The sequence below is a fragment of the Mastigoproctus giganteus genome, chromosome 6, assembly GCF_048544385.1.
Source record: "Mastigoproctus giganteus isolate SK-2022 chromosome 6, ASM4854438v1, whole genome shotgun sequence".
Classification (NCBI taxonomy): Eukaryota; Metazoa; Arthropoda; class Arachnida; order Uropygi; family Thelyphonidae; genus Mastigoproctus; species Mastigoproctus giganteus.
In genome coordinates this window covers 177021043-177043738 of record NC_143580.1, presented here as the reverse complement: position 1 = coordinate 177043738, position 22696 = coordinate 177021043, and the positions used below count along the sequence as shown (strand labels likewise).

At 36.0% G+C, this 22696-nt stretch overlaps 1 protein-coding gene across 2 annotated transcripts in view; it reads left to right on the top strand.

The window, feature by feature from the left end:
- LOC150084772 (coiled-coil domain-containing protein 167-like) overlaps positions 1-19492 on the top strand; it is a 139252-nt gene extending 119760 nt beyond the window's left edge. Inside the window, exon 7 of one of the 2 annotated variants that reach the window (XM_090375530.1) lies at positions 19390-19492. In XM_090375530.1, coding sequence (XP_090231656.1) covers positions 19390-19397 — 8 coding nt within the window. In that variant the 3' untranslated portion in view covers positions 19398-19492. The remainder of the gene's footprint in view (positions 1-19389) is intronic. The other variant, XM_090375531.1, reaches the window with a different exon arrangement.
- The last annotated feature ends 3204 nt before the right edge of the window (positions 19493-22696 follow it).

Here is a 22696-nt window from a genome sequence, read left to right as displayed (position 1 = left end):
TTAATAGTGTATGTTAATAGTGCCTTTATGGTGTTGTTTATTCAGTTGCTACATGCGCGCAGCTTTGTTTATGCGTATCAAGCGTGCCTCCTCGTTTTGTAATTGTGCTTTATTCCCTAAAAATGAGTAAAATACTTAATTAAAAGGTGTGAAAAGGAAGCGTCCTGGTGAAGACACTGCAGATTCAGAGAGAAAAAGAAAAGCAATTATCGATAAACAGAGGCGGACTGGGTCAAAAATTCTTACCCGGGAAAATTTATAGTGGCCTCATACTATGGTTTATGGCCAAAATCACACCGGCCCACCGGGGTTTCCCCGGTAAGGCTTATGGCCAGTCCGCCTCTGTCGATAGAGAAAAAATATGAAATTGTGAAACGCTTTGAGCGAAATGAAAGACCATGTGATATTGCATGTGCTACAGGCCTAAATGAAGCAACGGCGAAAAGCACATGACAATTGCAAACTTGACAGTTTGAAAATTGAAAAGGGCTCAATTGTAAAGGGCTTAAAAATTTTAGAAAACAGACTCCAACGAAGAACGCGTTATAGCTACAAAGCAAGGAATAAAAAAATTATTAGCTTGCTACGAAGGAATTCTGCGTGAAAAAAAGAAGGCGCTGTGTCGTCAGACGAATTTGTTAGATTTTATGAAGCCATCGACATCGAAATAACTTTTTAACGTAAGTCATTTGTTTTTTTAATACATATTTTGTATTAATATGTATAAAGAACTACAATTTTATTAATATTTTTCTTCTAAACTAGTGTCCCAATTAAGTAAAATTTATATGTATTTATATGCAAAGTTTTACCCCGACTTACGCGAATTCGACTTACGCGATTTTCGTCGGACCCACCTATCGCGTAACTTCGGGGTATTACTGTACTCAACTAGTAGGTTTAAAATTAAAAATGGTGGCACCAGACAGGAAAATTAGTAATTTTCGTGTGTGTCCCCCCCCCTCTATTTCCGTCACTAATGGAGCTAAAAATTTAAAAATCACATTAGCTATGCATTATTCAACGCTTATCAAGGGAAAACTATTCCAATTGAAATCGGTCATTTACTTTTTGTGTTAAAATTAAAAAAACAATTTTTTTATTGCACTTCGATAGTGTGCTTCTTTGTACTTTGTGACTCTCCTTTTGGTGAAAAAAGGTTGTTAAATAGTTAATTAACAATTCTATAAAGGTCATTTATAAATTTTGCGATGAGAAGTATTTTTTAATTTTAAATTTCACAATTTTCAAAGCTGGAGTGTCCTGGCAAGGAGGTACTCAGAGAGCCAGTGTTGAGGCGGCGGTGGTGGGGAGGTGCCTGTACTGAGTCTTGCACGGCCCTCACCTGCCAGTCGCTTCTCCCCCAAGACTTTAATCACTTCTCCCACCCTTGTCATTCACAACAACTGGGAAGACTCAAATAGACAACATTTTCGTTAGTTCCTCAGTTTTAGGCCAAGCCAGGGTACTAGAAACTTTTTTCAGTTACCATAAAGCTCCCTATTTGAGATACTACATTAACGACTATTCGTGACTGGAGCCTTCATCCTGAGTGCTCGGCCCTCATTAGTTGACTGATTTTTTTTTTTTTTTTTTTTTTGCCATTGTTTTTGTTGGAAATGTCTGTTATTATAATTTAGATAATTTCGTCCATATTGTAGAGTTATTCTGCAATCAGTTTTTTTGTGTTGATAAATGACGTTAAATCTTCTGTACATTTCTGAGCAGCAAGCTAATCACTGGAGAGACTCTTCCCACTAATGCTTAAGACATGAATATCATAACATTTTTTTTCTAATAACTTAGCCATTTGTCACTTTTGTAAAACTTTCTACAAAATTCTGGATTTCTTATTTTATTTATTTATTCCACTCTTTTACCAATGTCTCACTCACATCTATTTCAGTTTTTTTTTTTTTTTTTTTTTTCCTCAGAGTGTCCTCCAAAGCATCCATCTGAGAATCATTTATGTCAATGAAAATTTTTCTGTCATTCATTTTACTTTGTTTTCACAGGTTTATACACCTCTTTTATTTATTTATTTTTATTTTTGTAAAGAGTCACTCCAAAGCATCTAACTTAGTTTTCATAGAAACAACAACTCACTTTCTTTTCTCAATCATATTTCATTAACTTATGCACTGTAATTATTTGTTATTGTAATTACAAATACAATTTGGAACAAACACACAACTGACCTCTCTGGAAATATACAATTCAACAAATGGGCATATATACTAGCTGCAATTATACTGGACTACAATACTTATCATCCAGTGTGGGTCCAGCATCTTTTAAAGAGGGAAAGGGGAGCATTGATTAAGAGGACTTCTACTGTATTTGTTAATGCACTCTTTCATAAAAAAAAAAAAAATAGACAAGGATGAAAACTACCTGTGTACAACAGCATTATTTCACTTTTAAAGATGGGATGTCATCTGACCCCCTAATGACCACTTGTGTTGCAAAGCATTGATATCCATAAATGTTAACTTTTCAGGAATTCAGCCAAGTTACTTTTTTTCAAATTCAAACCTACTAAATTATCAATACGAACACTTTGGTCATGCAAGTGACCCATTGTGGTTTTGGTTTACTCTCAGACAGTAGTGGTAGCTCCATGTTTTCAATGACTTGTGCTCTTGCATGTTTGTTTAGTTATCTCTAATATGTTTTAGGTTATTGCTCTTAAAAAATATATGTCATTACTACTTTTACTTCTTTCACATCATGTAAGGCAGGGGTGTCCAAACCCACAAGCCATGTAGGTTGCACACCTCTATATTTAAAACAAAGTGTAGTTTCACATGGACTTTTGAAAATATCCATTTCTAATAATATTTGATTTTTCTTGTTTTATGTATCATCATCCTTAGAATTTAGCAATATTATTAACCATATAAAAGGAATGCTAATTAGTATTATTTAATAATCATAAACACAAATAGCAATTGATGAATCTGGAATACAGTAATACCCCGACTTACGCTACCCCGACTTACGCGAACTCGGAGTTACGCGGTTCTTGATTTTTTCGTTTGGCAACGCTGCCGCCCACTATCTTCAAGGTCGTTTTTCATATGTTATCGATATACGGTGCAACGGCGGAGAATGAGAGCGAAAGATGAACAAAATTCAACTTTGCTGCTTTTATGTTTTTTATATCAGTGAAGGGGAAACACATTTCACCATAATAACTTAAAAACCAACACAATTCCAGCTATCGGTATGCAATTAGATCGAGTTTACTACCAGTTTATAACAGATTTCACTAGCAGAAACGCAACTGGATTTTTATTGTTTTATGGTAGTAACCCCTAGAAATGTGAGGTGTTAATAATGTATCTCTGCCTTTATGGTGTTGTTTATTCAGTTGCTACATGCGCGCAGCTTTGTTTATGCGTATCAAGCGTGCCTCCTCGTTTTGTAATTGTGCTTTATTCCCTAAAAATGAGTAAAATACTTAATTAAAAGGTGTGAAAAGGAAGCGTCCTGGTGAAGACACTGCAGATTCAGAGAAAGAGAAAAAAAGAAAAGCAATTATCAATAAACAGAGGAGGACTGGGTCAAAAATTCTTACCCGGGAAAATTTATAGTGGCCTCATACTATGTTTATGGCCAAAATCACACTGGCCCACCGGGGTTTCCCCGGAAAGGCTTATGGCCAGTCCACCTCTGTCGATAGAGAAAAAATATGAAATTGTGAAACGCTTTGAGCGAAATGAAAGACCATGTGATATTGCACGTGCTACAGGCCTAAATGAAGCAACGGCGAAAAGCACATGACAATTGCAAACTTGACAGGTTGAAAATTGAAAAGGGCTCAATTGTAAAGGGCTTAAAAATTTTAAAAAACATAGACTCCAACGAAGAACGCGTTATAGCTACAAAGCAAGGAAGAAAAAAATTATTAGCTTGCTACGAAGAAATTCTGCGTGAAAAAAAGAAGGCGCTATGTCATCAGACGAATTTGTTAGATTTTATGAAGCCATCGACATCGAAATAACTTTTTAACGTAAGTCATTTGTTTTTTTAATACATATTTCGTATTAATATGTATAAAGAACTGCAGTTTTATTAATATTTTTCTTCTAAACTAGTGTTTTTGTTAGTCCTTGGTCCCAATTCAGTAAAATTTATATGTATTTATATGCAAAGTTTTACCCCGACTTACGCGAATTCGACTTACGCGATTTTCGTCGGACCCACCTATCGCGTAACTTCGGGGTATTACTGTACTTGTCACATAATCAAATATGACATTGTGTCACTCAGAACGAAGGCTGGAGAGTACAATATATACAGAATGGACATATATTCTTGGTGCTTAAGTTATAGTGTTAACTGTCCTACGGCACTGGTGTTCTCTCCAACTCTGCGTAGTATACTGTGACACAGTACAAACTCAGTAAAGGCCAGCGTAATAGTGTGAGTTATTATGGGTTGTGTTGGCAAGAAGTTGTTCCTCTGTGTACTTAGCTGTAGGTCCCCCCCCCAGAAACCAAAAACCCCCATTGCCTGTTCAATATAGAATGGAAGAGAGAGGAGGAGAAGCAGATTATACTCAGTTAAAAACCATGTAAAAGCTAAGGCTGCACATCCAATTGACATGGATGGCCAGTGCATTGTGGAGTCAGTCTGGTGTGACATAAGCACCAAGAGTGTGTTATAGGGCTAATGACTGATGAGTAAAAACAAGCAACTGTACAAACAGAGTGAGTCAATAATTCAGAATGTCTTATAATGAGGGATTTTAACTCTCCAGATATTGACTGGAACTTGTGGGTTGGCAATACACTCACACAGTATCAAGCAGTTTGTTCATTTATTGGAAGGCTATTTCCTACACCACCATATGAGAAAGGCAACAAAAGGAAGCAATACTCTTGGCTTTATCAGGAGGGACCCTTCATGCATTAAGAATCAACAGATAAAAGACCAACTAGGTGGCAGTGATTGTAGTGCACTTATGTGGGATTTACTTAAAGACCTAACTGCTATCAGGGCCTTTTTCTTTTGTAAAGCTGACTAGGGTGGTCTCAGACAGCTTTTAAAATTTATGCAGTAGGACCAACTGATGAAGTTACCAACAACAAATTCTAAATGGGAAGCATTTAAGGATATAGCTGTGGAAGTTACAAAGCTTTTATACCTATTAAGGGATACTGTTCAAGACTTAGACCTAAATTGATGTCAGATGAACTGATGAAACTCATGGCAAAGAAGAAGAATATGCGGCAGTCACATTATCAGGTGACAGAAGTCTACAGTAGATATAAATTAGCCTGCAATCAAGTCACAAAGAAGATTAGGCAAGCTAAAGCACATTATGAGCAGTCTCTGGCAAAGAATGCAAATACATCTTTCCTTAGGTAAACACTAGAAGGTAGGGGATGAGTCACAGTGGTTCACTAGATATGAATGGTTGATGAAGCTGCTCAGGTTGCTGACAAACTGAATGTTTACTTTTTATCTACATTCACATGAGAGGAATTTTTTTTAGGGGTGGGAATGCCAGAATTTTCATCAAATTCTAATAAGGGAGCAAAATGATTTTGTGATAATTGAGAGGTAAGTGGAAGAGAAATTGCTGAAGCTAAACAAAAAAGGGGCACCTCAAGTAGAGGGCATCTATTCAGTTATATTAAGGGTGGCAGCAAAGGAGGTAAGCAAACCTTAACCTGTAATTATGAGAACATTCTTGGATTCGTAGGAAGGCTGTGGATTGGAGATGTGCAAATGGTTTCCCCGCTTCACAAAGGGGATGAAACAGTGACATGAGTAATTACAAGATCCGTTAGCTTGACTTACATTCCAGGGAATATAATGGAAACATTGGTTAAGGAAGTAATGTAGGACCATCTGGACAGTAATGCAGTTATACTGCAGTTACAAAATGGATTTGTTGTGGAGCTGTCTAGGCTGACCGATCTGATTGGATACTATGATGTAGTACAAAGGAACTGGACCCAAAAAATAATTTTGACATTACATACTTAATTTCGCAAAACCTTTTGCTTCTGTTCCACATAAAAGACTGCTATACAAATTGGAGCAATGTAGCACTAAGGGCAAGTTACTGCTATGCATAAAGGAATGGCTGAGTGAAAGAATGCAGAGTTGTTATCAATGGGCACTGCTCTTCAAAAAATGTTACTTGTGGAGTTCCTCCAGGGTTCATTGTAGTCCATTGTTGTTTTCAGTATTTATTAATGAAGGTATATCAGACTTAAAGTTTAAGTTTACAGATGATATAAAGGTCGATAGGGTGGTTTATGATAGTAATCAAAGTATGCTACTGCAACAAGACCAAGAACAATTAGGCAAATGGATCGAGAAATGGCAATTGAAATTTAACATTGACAAATGCAAGGTAATGAATAGTAGTAGTAGCAATGTCAGATTAACGTACCAACTGTATCATTCTACAGTCACGGTGATGGAAAATAAAAAACCTGAGGGTAATTGTGCAGTGAGATATGAAGTTCTCTGAGCAATACAGACAGGCTGTCATGGGGTTTTCTCTTACTCTGACAATGCACTGAACGAACTGTTAGAGCAGAACGACAGGTGATATGGAAAGTGTTTTTTTTTATATATAACTATCGAAACCTTAATTTTTATAGTAGTAATAACTTAATATTTTAACTTTATTTTTATAGTAGTAATAATTGAACAAACGTCTTACCTTACAAACTGTGATACTTATGTCAAATAATGTACGTTCATTTAATTTTCTTCTTCGCTTCTAAGCACAATCTCTTCTGCAGCATCTAGATTTTGTGTACCTTCTGTACTCTTCGAAGTCACAGTTTTTTATGGTCTCAAACAAGCATAAGTTCAATAGCATAGAATCTAACCCAGGGATCTCCCACTTTAAATGATACGTGAAAATCGGAAGAATATTTTCCAGTTAGCAAAATAAAAACAAATTTACGCTTACATACATAGCTTAATTAATACGTACGGTAATATGTACATATTAATTGATATTCTCTTCACTGACTTTTTTTTTTTGTTGTAAAATTTAAAACAGTAAAAATGATAAGCAATTAATAAAGAACACGGCACGCACAAGTTGCAACAAACATGATATGCACAAGTGAGATACAGAGTAATGAGTTTCTAAAAATTTATGTTTTTATATGATTCAATATTTCATGGAAGGGGAAACACATTTCACCATAATAAGGAGAAAACCCACAGAATTCCAGCTATCGGTACCATTGCAAATGCAAGAACTAGTTTACTACCCATTTATAATTGATTGCACTAACAGAAAAGCCCAATAAACCGGAAACTGCAAATTGTTTTATGGTAGTGACCTCCAGAAATGTGCTTTAGAAAAATACCATGAAGGCGATAACGACTAGCAAGTCAACAGCAGCGATTCACAAAAAAGGAATGGAAATGTTGAAAATTACATCTAACATAATAGCAGGGTTTTCCCAGCACAAAAGCTCAAAAATACCGTTATGCAAGATTTCCCACAATTCTCAAACCATGTTAGAGCAAAACCTTGTTATATAAGTACTGTGTTGTGCAAAGATTGCCACAATTTATCAATCATGTTAGAGCGAAACTGTGTTATAGAAGTACTGTATTATACGGGGGTTGCCTGTACTTACCATTAATACTAATTGATGGATTTTAATATTTAATTAGTACAGTGGGGCCCAACATCCGATGGTAATTCGTTCTACAAAACCCATTGTATGTTGAAAATATTGAAAGTGAAACCAATAATACATTGATTTCCTGTAATTAAGAAATAGGTATTTCTTGCATGATAATCTTCATTTTTACATTAAAAATTTGTGTTTTATAAAGATTATTTAATAAATAGTCATAAAACATCTTAAATTAAAAAACCAATAAATTAGCATTTACCTTACACTTGAAGTGCAGATCTGATGAAATCAATGGTGGCATAGTGGTGGTGGGACAATATCAAGCGTCGGGTGTCTTTTCAGTATTTTGTTGCTACTGGCAAAGAAACTGTCCAAAGTGGATGTTTTTTGTAGCTTCCTGAAGTAAGAAATGACTTAGTCTTCCATTTTACACATCATGAGTTCAGTGTTTTCAATGTCGGGGTGTTTTTTACCACTTCTCTTAAACACTCCCAACAAGAAATGACAGTCTTCAGCTGACACTTTTTGGGTGTCTTTTTCTTCCTCTCCAGTGTTACTCTTCATAATTTTCTCCAACGCTTGTAGCTCATGCCTATAAGCTACAAGATCATGTAATAAGGTCCTCCACATCCTCATTGCTAACCTCCAGACCCACTGATTTACTGAGTGACAATATCATTTGTCAAAGCACCATCTTCAAATCCGTCAAATGTGATGGATAATTAAAGGCCAGATGTTTTTAAAGGCTGAATTTAAGCACCCGGTGGAAACATCATTCCAAGACCTTACAATCAGCCTCACACAATCCAGCATGTTGAATTTTGACCTCCAAAAATCTTTGAGGGCAACAGTATTTTCATCAGAGGTCACTGTAAAGCAACTTGCGAACATTTTGTGGAGTAGATTTTCTTGAAGTTTGCAATCACTTGCTGGTCCATTGGTTAAAGAAGAGTGGTGTTGGGTGGCAAAAATTTGACTTGAACAAAGTCAAATAGTGCCTCAAGAGATTGAACAAGGTTTGGATCATGGCCTGGCACATTATCCAGCAGGAGCAGTGCCTTCACAGGAAGCTTATTTTTCTCAAGATAACTCTTCACCGAAGGACAGAAAACCTCAACTCCCATTCATTGAAGAGATATCCTGTAACCCAGGCCTTCTTGTTACTGCGTCAAACACTCCTAGCACATCTTTGTCGACCTTTTGTTGTTTAAATACTCTGAGGGTGTTAGAGTGATACACAAGCAAAAGCTTCAGATTAAAATCTCACGAGGCATTGGCACCCAACAGGAGAGTGAGCCTATCATTGATAGTCTTATGCCCAGGTAAACTAGCCTCATCCTTAGTGATGTACGTTCTCCTGGACATTCGCTTCCAGAAGAGGCCAGTTTCGTCAAAGTTAAAAACCTGCTGGGGAAGCTAACCCTCCTGGTCAACAAACTCTTGGAATTCAATTTTAAAGGTCTCAGCTGGGTTTTTTTTTTTTTTTTTATTAGCACTGGATGTCTCCCCATACCGTTCAACACTTGATATTTGCCCTTTTTTTTTTTTGAAGCACTCAAACCATTCTCTGCTGGATTTAAAGTCTTCAAAGCAAACAGTACTGGTTGTGTGCCATTGGTTGATGGAGCTTTAAGTTTCAGATAGTCATATATCTGAAACAATTATACAAGTGATGCTGCGCATGCCACACGTTGAACAATAAAAAAGAAGCTAATTGGTTGAGAACAATCATATGAGTGATGTTCCGTGCACTATGCATCTGAAAAATTTCACCCATGTATCGTTCCAGCTATATTGGAAAACCATCGATACCTGCAAATATCACCGGCCCTTAAAATAAACGATTATATGGAAGGTATATCGAATGTCGATGTTTTGTCATTGTAAGTGGAGGCCTCACTGTAAATGTAAAAAAAAACAATAATAAAAAAAATAAACCTCATTACAAATGTCGAATATAAAAATTAAATTCTACAACAAAAAAATGCATAATTAGTGTCAAAGAACTGGCTTTGCAGCCTGCAACCCACTTGCTACAACAACCCACACAGCCTGCGGCCTTAAGAATTTTTATCCATTTTGGCATATAATCCAAAAAAGATTTGGACACCTTTGAAGTAAGGTGGAATATTTTCGATAGGTATGTTATATGCTAAAGTTGGATTTATTTTAATTTAAATGTGTGTTTTTTGAAAGGATTAATTAATTATTCTGGCTTTCTTACCTACATTAATAATATATATACAGTAAACCCCCACTATTCGCGGTATCTGTATTCGTGGTTTCGCGATCGCTGATTTAATATAAAATGAAACCTAAAAAAATGTGAAATTTAAAGCACCGTGAATATTTTCCCCCATAAAAAACATGGGCGTGGCTAAAATTATCTTTCCCGGTCAAAACAGCGCTCAGTATGTGGGGGGAAAGGGGTGACAAAATCGCGAGCGTGGATGTTTCTCGCTAATTCTTGTTCAGTATGTGTTATGCGCTTGTCATGGAAGGTTTGGTTGTTTGCTTTTAATTTATATGCTTATAAATTGAATAAATTTATCAATTTATATGCTTACAAAAGTGATAAATCTACCATTTTACAGTATAAAATAGACTTTTTCGAGTGTGTTAACGGAAGAAAGTGACTTTATTGTGGACAAGTTCTTTCTAACCCGTACAAAAATATGGCTACGAATAACAAGGAAAATGTGAAAAGATCAAAGAAAGTGATGACATTAGCGAATAAAAGTTGAGTTATTAGACAAAATTTCGGCTAAGATTTAGTACTCGGTGCACCCTCTCTATACTCGCCGACACGGCAGTGATTGACGGGTGCTGACTCCGCCCAGTGTCACGTGTTCTCCTGAACATACGGAAACATCTGGCACGCGTGCCACGCCGTGCGTGTCACCCGTGTTATGAATTTCGCTGTTAGAAGTGTCACGTGGTGTTAATACTTGATTAGCATATTATTTAATTTTATCGATGCGTAATTATAAAGCAAAAAAAGAAAAGTTGTTTGATTTTGGAAAAGGCTGAATAATACGTATATTATTCGTCCTGAATAATACATCCCCACAGAAACGGGGGGGGTCTGGGGGGCAGAGCCCCCCAGAAAAAAAAAAAAAAAACCCTCAATTTGCGTATTCGATTGTTAGTGACTTACTCTTTGGTTTCCCATGGTTGAGATGGGTGTCTGTTGTATTGGGTGATTTTTTTTTTTCCTGCGAAATATTAGTTCGAAAATGTTGGGTTGTTTTGAAAATATAATTCAATTGATGAGGTGAGTGGTTTTCTGTCGTTTTAGCATTTCTGTTGGGCATCAGCAATTTTCAGTGTTGCCCATGGTGTTAATTTTTTTTCCAGTGTTGCACGTGGTGTTAATTTTTTTTTTTAGATTTTAGATCAGTGATTATTAGAGTGCTTGTGATTAATTTTTTGATTTTAGCATTTCTGTTGACGGGCATCAGCAATTTTCAGTGTTGCACGTGGTGTTAATTTTTGTTACAAATAATACTAATTACTTGTTTTTTACAATACTAATTACTTGTTTTTTCTGGCCAGAAAGGCAGGGGATTGGGATCCCCGTCTAGTAATGTACGGGCGAGAAGAATCAAGGGTTGCACGTGGTGCGAATTTTTTTTAAACAAACAAAAAAAAGAAAACTTGTTTGGTGTTGGAAAAGGCTGAATAATACGTATATCGGGGGTGTGGGGGCAGAAGCCCCCACAGAAACGGGGGTTTCTGGGGGCAGAGCCCCCAGAAAAAAAAATAATAATGATGATCCCCCTATTTGCGCTAAAAATAATTGCCCTAAAATTATAGCTTAGATTGTAAGCTATAGCTTGGAAAAACGTGCATTTTTGTTTGTTTTATTTTTAATAATTGTTCATTTGTCGTTCCTTTTCTTTCGCGAAAATTACCTTTCCCCCTTTTTTTTTTTTCTTTTCGGTTGTATCTGACTTATTCAAATGTCACGTGATATTTTGTGATCCACGAAAACCGTATTTTTGTAACTTGAACTTTTGAAATTATTGGATTTATCCTGTTTTCAGCGGCCGTATTTGTTGCTGTGCCACCCGCGTGTCACCTAGTACCGTTTGCCGAGGAGAATAGCGGGAACGCAGTGAGTGGGCGGAGTCAATCCGTCAATCACTGCTTTCCCCCCCCCCTCTTCTCCTCGCCGCCATTTTGAAGGGTGCACCGAGTATTAAATCTTTACCAAAATTTCTAATGGTGAAAGTGTCTCCTCAGTGGCAAAACATAAAATTAATGAGTCAACGGTACGATCAATCAAAAAATCGGAAGAAAAAATCCGCCGTAGTGTCCGTGAAAACGCGCTAATTGCTTCAAAAATATGCTCTGTAACTTGTGATGTTAAATTAGAAAAAATGGAAAAAGCTTTAAATCTGTGGATAGAAGACCGAACTCAAAATAAAATTCCATTAAGTTCACTCATCATTCGTGAAAAGGCAAAACTCTTATATTTCCCGCTTTCAAGCTAACACTTTAGCGAAACTGGCGATAGCTCTGGCGGGATAAGTTTTTTAGCTAGCAAAGACGCTGGTTTGAAAGATTTGTTTGAAATTTTGGTAGATATTCAGAAACGGGTGCCCCTTTCAAAATGGCGGCGAGGAGAGGAGGGGAAAAGCAATGATTGGCGGGTTGTGACACCGCCCACTCACTGCGTTCCCCCTCCTCTCCTCGCCCGATGGATTTCAAGTGACACGCGAACGGCACTTGGCACAGCAACAAAAATGGCGGCAGAAAACAAATGGTAAATCCCAGTTACACGGTAAATCCAAGTTAAATCCAAGTTACAAAAATGCACGTTCTTTCGCGAAAATAAAGTCACGTGATATTTGAATGAGTCTGATTTAGCTGAAAAGGGGACAACGAAATTTCGCGAAAGAAAAGGACCCGCAAATCAACAAAATATTAATATAAAACAAAAAGTTACACGAAATGCAATCACTTGATTCTTAGGAGGATAAAAAAATGCACGTTTTTCTATGCTATTACTAAGAAAAACTATCAGATTGAACTGGCACAAAGAAAAACCACTCACCTCATCGGTCGGGTGTCCACCTTCAATCCTCGGTTTCGGGCTTATATACAGTGCTTACTGCCTTTAAAAATTCCAGCGTAAGATCGCTGCTGCTGGAATTTTTCCTTCGCCACATGTACTCTGCGAGGTAGGAATCGAACTGATCATTGACTTTGCTAAATGACAGTTGCCGTTTAATGGCACTCCATGTTCCCTCGATTTTGTTTGGGTTTGCACCTGTTTCCGGGTCACACGCAATCAAATTTATTTTCTGGCACCATTCAATTACACTCTTGCATCCTTCATTTTTCAAACACCCTAACATTTGCCCAGTGATTAGTTCCATTTTCTCTAGGGTTGAACGGAGAGAAACAAAGAAAAAAACCAACAAAAAAAACAAACCTTAATTTTTAATATTAATTTTTATTATTTTTTTACTTTTTTTTTCTGGGGGCTACCACCCCCAGACCCCCGTCTATGTGAGGGGTGGGAACAATAAACAATACCAATAATCAAAAGAAGTACCTCGCAACAACGTGTAATCAAAACACGTGTTTCCTCGTGTTACGTGGCACGCAGTGCGTGTTCTACCGTGCTGCATCCGTCTCTTAAGGAGATCACGTGACGATAGGCGGAGTCAACACCCGTCAATCACGGCTGTATCGCTAGCAGTCTGGAAGGGGCACCCGTTTCTGAATCTCTGCCGAAATGAAATTTTAAATAAATATTACATTTAATATTAAATTGTTTCTTATTTTCATTTCGATGCCATATGCTTGCATTTCACTATGTACTGTCATTGTACGTAGTCATATTATGAAGGTACGTATAATACATACAGACAAAATTTTAGACTAGTTTTTCCTATATATTTCATACTTTGGAACGGAACCCCTTTATTACTATGGGAGCCATAACTCAGTATTCGCGTTTTCGGTATTCGCGAAATTTCTCAGGAACATAACCTGTACTGTACTGTATTTGCAGAAGCAAAATAAGGTATTTTTGTTGTCTAATTAATTAAGTTATTATTAATTTGAATGAAATGTTTATAGAACACAGTTCTGGTTGATGGATGGATCTGCATTGAAAGTTTTCTGGTTTCCAATTTGATAAAGCATATCTACATGCTGTAAACTAGAGAAGAAAACTGACTTTTCAAAAAAAAAAAAAAAAAAAAAAAAGACACGCACACTTTCTTAGATACAGGTCTTGTGACTACACAAACACTCTGACCCTTAATGCTCAGTTTGGTTTAGGATTTGCAAACAATGAAAAGAGTTCATATTAAAAATGTGTCAGATTCTGAATGATTATGGCTGTTTAAAAATTGGATATGTAACTTTAAATGGTGAATAAGTAGATAGATAGTAAAATGTTTATTCAGATGTTTGCTTATTATTATTATTATTTAAAAAAAATATAATTTTTTTTTCGTTATTATTTTTACAAATACTCGGGATTTTTTAAAATTGAAACAGCCATGGTTCTGGTTACCATTAAGAATTGGACATATTTATATGAACTGTTTTCATTATTTTCAGGTCCTGAACTGATCCTGAATGTATGGTCCACCTGTTATGAAACAACCTACATAACAGAAAATTATTGCAGTATTCAAGTTGAATCATCATTAATCTGTAAATAATAATAAAAAAAAGTTAATGTAACAGATTATTTGATTTAATTTTGCATTAAATGATGATTAAGGCCAAGACTATCTATGTTGCTGTTTTTAGTTTTAAAAAGTGAACAGAAAAATAGCCATCTGTTATAAATGGACTATAAAAAAGCTTGGTATTTATATATTATATAGGAACACACAGTTTAATACATTAAAATATATCTGAACTTTAAAGTTTTGCCACTGCAGTGTTCTGCTGAATATTTTTTTCTGTAGACCATAAAAAAAAGTCTGAATAATAATCTTATTATGGAAGGAGAATCATTCAATTAATAGTGTTTTAGTATACCTTGAGAAAGTTAAAAAAAAAAAAGTTACAATGTTGGGAACCATTCTAAGCATTTAATTACCTATTGCTCAAATACACTGCTCAATAAAATTAACAGAAAATATTTTTCATGAATGTTTGATGTAATAGGCATCCTGGCATAAATTGAGTATTCAACAGAAATCAATCTACCACCTTACAGAACTGCACATTATGCAAATTATTCATGCCAATAAAATTGCCACTTCCTTCCCATTATTTACTTGCTCAGTGGGATAGCCCATATCCAGTACTCAGGATGGCAAATCATTGTCTTTGAGATGACATGCAGGAACAGGTAGAGGTGACATGTTTGCTTAATGCGTCACGCAGTGTTGTCCTGGCATTATGGAAGCAGTTTCACGAGATAGGAACATTACAAGAAGAGCTGGCAAGTCACCCAAGGGCTACGTCAACCAGAACAGACCACGCTATGTGGCTCTAACAGCAAGACAGAATCCTATGATGTCATGTTGTCAACTAGTCTCTTGAGGTTGCTGTACCCACAGGTGAAAACATTTCCAACCAGACTGTTAAGAAGGCTCAATTCAAGTGGACTCTACACAAGGAAGCCAGTGGTTTGTATCCCATCAACTCCAAACCACCACAGAGCTCGTTGAAACTGGTGCCACGGACGTGTGTGTCTTGGAGACCTAACAAATGGGGTACAGTTCTGTTCTCTGATGAGTCTCATTTTGGCCTACAAACAGATTCTAGACATTACTTCATCTGGAGACAATGAGGAATGCTGTACAAATCTTCCAACATCACAGAAAGGGACACTTACATTGGAGGCGGTGTTTTCGTGTGGGGCAGAATAATGATCAATGGCCACACTCCATGTTTTTGATAGGGGTACCATAACTGCGCAGAAATACCGAGAACAGATCCTCGAACCCCATGTGTGAATTTTTAGGGGTGCAGTTGGCTCAGATTTTTTTTTTTTTTCCTTGCATGATAACACCACTGCACATACAATACAGCTCAAGTGGTGGAGGAATATCTTGAAACTGAAGATATCCAATGACTGCCATGGCCAGCACAATCACCAGACTTAAAGCCAATTGAACATGTGTGGGACACCCTTGGGCAGCGCATTGCACACTGACAGCCAGCTGCTTGGTGAGCTAAGGTCTGCGCTGGTGGAAGAATGGGATTTGTCGCCAAAGAATCTTATAGACACCTTTGTCACACGTTCATCACTGTCAGGGCCCTTAGCCATTGGAGGGGGATCATATGCTATACTAATGTCATGTGACCATATTTTCAACCATCTTTTATCAATGTCTGTAGTGTGACCTTTAGTAATTTTTATTCAACCCTTATAAATGTCCCCAACCCCTAAAAAATGCCCAAACTTTCTCACTATCTCCTCATCTCATTGTTATTCTATAGTACACCACATACCAAATTTCCTGTGTTCTGTTAATTTTGTTGAGCAGTATAATTTGTTTGAATTTTTAGTTAGCTAATCAATCTTTACAATGTCCTTCGGACTGGAGGTTAGAGCACGATTAGACGCTGTTTGCATGGCAAATGTCCTTATATTGCTGCTATGCCACCAAATTCTCACATTAATTACTGTCAGGTTATTAAAAGCTTTGCAACCCAAACTAATGAATATTGCTCCACATTTCTTATGATTGTCACTATTGTACACACTGAAACTACAAAATTCATGGGTTCCTGAGCAATACGATGCTGTCACCTCTCTCGCTAGTGGATGAACCTACTGCTTGGCAGGTATATAGGTTAAAAACGTTTAGGTAGTGTTGTCTTTTTTAGAATAATGTATGGTGGAAATTTTCTACCATCAGCCAGGTCATGTAGTATTAGTATATAGTACACTGAAAGGACAGAATTTGTGGGGTTCTTGGACAATGCAATGCAATGCTGTAATCCCTCTCGCTAGTGGACGAACTCACCGCTTGGCAGGTATATAGGTACACTGCATCATTACATTCACATAGACAGTAATTCGATGTTGGTATAGGTAAATGTTGCGAGTTAACCGACTTTGAAAGAGGGATGAGAGTGGGTGCCCAACGCATAGGTCACTCTATTGCAGAGGTAGCACAGAAATTGCACTATCCCTGTTTGACAGTATCAAAAGTGTATCGGGAATACGGCATCTCTGAAATAACATCTCATCGTGGCGGAGAAAGGTGGTGAATGAACATGGCCATCGCCTTCTGTCTCACATTTTTTCAGCCAACCAGAGGGCGACAGTGGCACAAATCACCGCCGACTTCAACGATGGAGGTGTCAGAAATGTCTCCACCAAGACCATCAGGTGATCATTAGCCACAGTTGGTTATGGGAGGTGCCGACCCATCAGAGTCCCATTGCTAACACCACAGCACAGGACAGGACTATGTCTGAACTGGGTGATAGAACATTGGCACTGGACCTTGGATGATTAGAAACGGGTCTCCTGATCCGATGAGTTCCGTTTCCAGTTATTTCGAGTGGATGGGAGGGTGTGTATTTTACAGAAACTGCACAAATCTATGCACTCTTCATGTCAACAAGGAACTGTCGGTAATGGTCTGGGGCATGTTCAACTGGCACACAAGACCTCTGGTACATCTAGACGCATCTCTGAATGCTCCAGGTTACACATTCGTGGTCATCGTGCACCCACTGGACATTGGAGTCATCCAGCAGGACAGTGTGCTTTCCCAGAGCTGTGGTAACTAGAACCTGGTTTGAAAAGCATTCTGCAGATTTTACCATGGGAAATTCTGAGTTCAATTTCCATCACCAACTTGGAGGAACTATCATAATCTCCCCCCCCCCCAAATTTGGAGCTTGCAGTTAGTTGGTCATGGCCAGGGCTTACCCTCACATTCTGGGATTTTCATAAGAGTCCTGTAGACCTGTATTATTTAAATCCCTACATAGGCCTGTACTTTGTTTATGTTGCAGTATTCTCTAAGAACATCATTTTGCTGGTACAGGCACCATAAGAAGTTCACTCCATACTTTTCTCAGAAAGATTCACTTGTCTATTACAGCAGTATTTCCAGATTAATGATTGCCTTGGGAGCTTCAATATATGAACCAACCATGTGGAGACTGTAGATTCCTCCAAAGTTAGCATCAAAGCCATTCTCTTATAAGTAGAACATTTATGCTTCTATTCCAAATGTATATTCAGGTCACTCATAAAGGAGACACAAACCTAAAATTTCTTTATGAAGAATGGAACTGGCTAATTTGTGAAGACAAGATTCTACTTTTTTTTTTTGTCAGCAGTTGGGCTACAATAAAGTTATGTGAATGGGACAGTAGAAAATGAAGTTAGCATAGTCTTTGTTGTCCAAACAAGGAAGTAGTGACTGTGCAGAGCCCTGAAAAAAAGTACTGAATTCAAAATAACAAGCATGGATGAATACAAACTAAGAGAATCAGATATAAAGTGGATGGGGTTAACAGAACTTTCATTAGGTGAACCTAATGAAAGTTCTGTTAGCTCCATCCACTTCATATCTGATTAGGATTAATGAAGCAAATTATAAAAACTTCAGACAAGAATAGTAGCTTTCTTTTGGCTAGTACTATATAAGATTTGTTTCCTTGCATCATTTGCCAATACTAATAAGCTTTAAGTATCTTCACAATCATTTTCCAATTTTGTCTACTATGAAACAAAGAGAAGGCATTTCCTTATGTGGTATAAAACAACAGATGCCTGTTTTGAAATAAGCATAGTGAACTTAAAGAAAATAATATATCAGGTAACAGATAAGAAAATTAACTTCGGATGAATAACTCAAAAGAATGATAAGCATAACTGAAAAAAAAAAAAAAAAAACGCGTGGATTGCCTTCAAAAATATATTTTTTTGCAACTTTGTAGGGAACAAGAAAGATGCCAGTTATGGAAGTATCATTAAAAACATGCTAGATGAATTTCGAAAATTAGATCTATCATTAATTGGATCTATCTAGCATGAACATTCATTTCTTGCACTTACTTCCACAGGCTTTTATGAAAAACCTTGGTGGAATGTAAACTTGGTGGCAGACCACTGCTGGTCTTTGAAATGGGAGATAACTGACACGATGCATAAAAGATAATCAAAAAATATTCATTTGAGACCAGAAGACCATAGAAACTATTTCAAGAAATCTGGTGACTGCATAAATATTCACTTTAATCAGTTTTGTTCATTTTATTATAAAATACCTAAAACTTAATGCATATTAATAGTAAATTTATCCTAATTGTTATTTGGATAAATTAAAAATTAAATTGCTAAGCTTCTTTTTCTTATAAATAAAATTTTCAAAAATAAGAAAAAATGCATTTTCTAATTTTGAATTTGCACAAATCCTTGTGGTAAAAACCAACAAATGTCTATTTTGAAATAAGTACAGTGCACTTAGAAAAAAATAACATATTACACCAAAATCCTCAACTGTAACAGTTAGCTTAAATTTGCAAGCCTGTGTAATCATCATAGCATATAAATAGTGGCTTAAGACTAAGAAGTAAAAGATCTGGATTCATACAAAAAGAAGTTTTGAAATATGTTTTTCTGAACTTCACCATAATCATTTAAAATTTTCCAGTGTATTATTATTATTTGGTAAGTTTTTTTTTTATAAATGAAGATTGTGGAGCACTTGTTAAAGGTAATTTGTGTTAAAAAAAATTGAAATCATGCATGGGTGTGTTATCTGATGTTTAAACCATTCAGACTTTTTTTTTTTTTTTTTTACAGTTCACTGACATGTTTAGCATCGCTGGGACAGTGAGTGGCTTGTGACCAGTGGCATATGCTGCAAAAGTGAATCCGTATGCTCCCCACAAAAATTGCATAGTCCATTGTTAATTGTGTGGTGCTAGTATAACAGCTACACTAAAGTTGTAAACTCATTAAAAAAAAATTATGAGTAGTTTTGAATCCACTAATATTGAATGCAGTTTGAGTAAGTTTCACTGTGAAACTTCCTTACTCCAAGATGCATTTAGAGCTAAAGCCTCAAGCTGCGAGCAGATTTAGACTATGTATATATTAAGTGCAATAGCATCATTAATACACAGCCATTTCTGAATAAACAGAATATTTTTAAGGCAGCATCGTTTTAAGTTATATCTCATATTGTGAATACCTTCACAATGAGTTGCCATGATATTGCACTACTTTGAATAAGTAACGCTTCACCTAAGGAGAAGACTAATGTTACTTATTTTCAGATAGGTACCACCACCACCCAGATGGCACTGTTTCAGGGTTATTTGGCCCTTCTTCAGTGGGTGGGTAGGTACCCAAGTGATGCAATGATGGCAAAACAGTTATGAAGTACAACTCCACAATATGAGAGATACCTGATGGTTTATGATGTATTTAGACTAAGATGCATTTAGGGCTAAAGCCTCAAGCTGCGAGCAAATTTAATGCTATTGCACTTAATATATACATAGTCTAAATTTAACGATGCTATTGCACAATATATACATAGTCTAAATTTGCTTGAGGCTTTAGCCCTAAATGCATCTTAGTCTAAATACATCATACACCATCAGGCATCTCTCATATTGTGGAGTTATACTTCATAACTGTTTTTGCCATCATTGCATCACTTGGGTACCTACCACCCACCGAAGAAGGGCAAAACAGCCCTGAAACGGTGCTGTCTGGGTGGTGGTGGTACCTATCTGAGAATAAGTAACATTAGTCTTCTCCTTAGGTGAAGCATTACTTATTCGAAGTAGTGCAATATCATGGCAATTTGTTGTGAAGGTATTCACAATATGAGATATAACTTAAAACGATGCCACCTTAAAAATATTCTGTTTATTCAGAAATGGCTGTGTATTAATGATGCTATTGCACTTAATATACACATACTTCTTTACTCCTTAAAATAAGCTTAATTCTACTTGTATTGCCAGTAATAACTGGTGTGTTTCAAGAATATCATATAATAGTAAAACAAAACATGCAAATAAAAGAAAATAATAAAATAAAAGAAAACAAATGGTCAACAATATGAATAGAAACTGTAGAAAAATTCAATTAAAAACTGTACCAAAACAAATTTCTGTGGATCACAGCACAGATAATTCAAAGGATAACTAACGATATTGTGGTAAAGAATAAATATTTATTTTATTGCTTACCCCAGCCTTAAGTATATATGAAACTTTTTAAAGTAGATAAACAAAGGGCTATATCTCTAGGAATTACAAATTACTCAACTTGACTGCTGTATGTTAATTACCATTCTGTAATACACCATTTAAATAGGATTCTAAATATTTCTAATCTAAAATAAAATGTAAACTTTTAATTATATTCCACCCATTATTGTTTTTTAGAAATTTAATTCACAAATCCAGCACCCCAAATAGGAGACAAGATTGTCTTGGAAAACCTTGCTGTATGTTCAAAAAGCACTTCTAAAACCATTTCTTTCAATTTCAACACTGCAGTGTAATTGAACAAATACTGGTAACCCTGGTATAACACGGTAGTTTGGTTCCTACAAAATCTTGTAGAATGTGAAACCATGTTATTCGAGACTAAGAACCATACAAAAAGAGGGATTATATTACAAAAGCTAACAAAAATACACCTTTTTTTTTTTTATAACTATTGGAAACTTAATTTTTATGATAGTAATAACCTAATGTTTTAACTTTATTTTTATAATAGTAGTAACTTAAATAGTAATAACTGAACAAATGTCTTACCTTACAAACTGTGATACATATGTCAGATAATGTACGTTCATTTAATTTTCTTTCTTTTCATCACTGCTAAGCACAATCAAACGAGAAAGTTTTCTCTGTTGCAGAATATCTTCACCTTCTGAACTTTCTTCTGCAGCATCTAGATTTTGTATACCTTTTGTAAAAAATCAGTAATCTGGGTTTGTTTGCTTTTGCTTAATAGATCTTTGTAAATTTCTTGGCATGGAGCTAAACATTTTTGAAGCACCCTTTTGAACTTTGTGCTCCTTTCAGTAGAAGGATCTGCATTCAAAAAATAAGATTCTAATTGCTTGGCTAAGTTTATGCCATCTCGTATGCTTTTTAGTGTAAAATTTGGAACTTCAGAATTTTCAGCTACGCTATCATCCTCTGAATTGATTTACCTCCGATGCTATTTCCACCAGATCCACTTTGCCAGCCTCTTTTTCTACCAGAAATTCGTGAACGTCTTCAGTAGTCATATCATCAAAACCTTCCCCTCCTACCAACTTAGCAAGTTCTACTATCTCACCGATTCTGTTTTCTGCTGGTTCAACCATATTCCCTGAATGAACTGATTCTGGCCATACATTTTTCCAACATGCGTTTAATGTTGATGATTTTACTTTTTTGAGCAATAAAGCTATGATTCCAATACAGTCCACAACTGAAAAATGTTTCCATGCCTCCATTACTTCAATAGATTCAGAATCAGTTTTTTCTAAAATCCATTGTAATGATTTTCTGATGTAACGAGTTTTAAAGGTAGATATAATGCCTTGATCTAATTAATGGCTGAATTAAAGAAGTTGTATTAGGTGGTAAGAACATTACTTCAATGTTTGGATGACTTAAACCTTTTGGATGACCTAGTGCGTTATCCAATAGTAATAAAATTTTGAAATCTAGATTTTTCTGCTTTAAATAGTTTTCCACAGTTAGCACAAAATAATTTAGAATCCATTCTTTAAATAAATCTATGGTTACCCAAATTATGCCTAATTTCCTTTGGCATAATTTATGGCTGGAATTTAATTCACAACATAGAAATTATTCCAATATGCTTCAATAAGAAGAAAGTTTAATAATACATACCCAGAAAAATTTATAAACGATCAAATAAAAACCAAAATAACCTTACAAAAATTTTAAAGTTATGAACTGCATGCGTTGAAGTCACAAATTTTTGTGGTCTCAAACAAGCACAAGTTCAATGCACAGAACCTAACACAGGGATTTCCCGATAAATTTTTTTTTTTTTTTTTTTTTTGCATAATGACTAGCGATTTAACAGCGGGGATTCACAAAAAAGAATAGAAATGTTGAAAAAT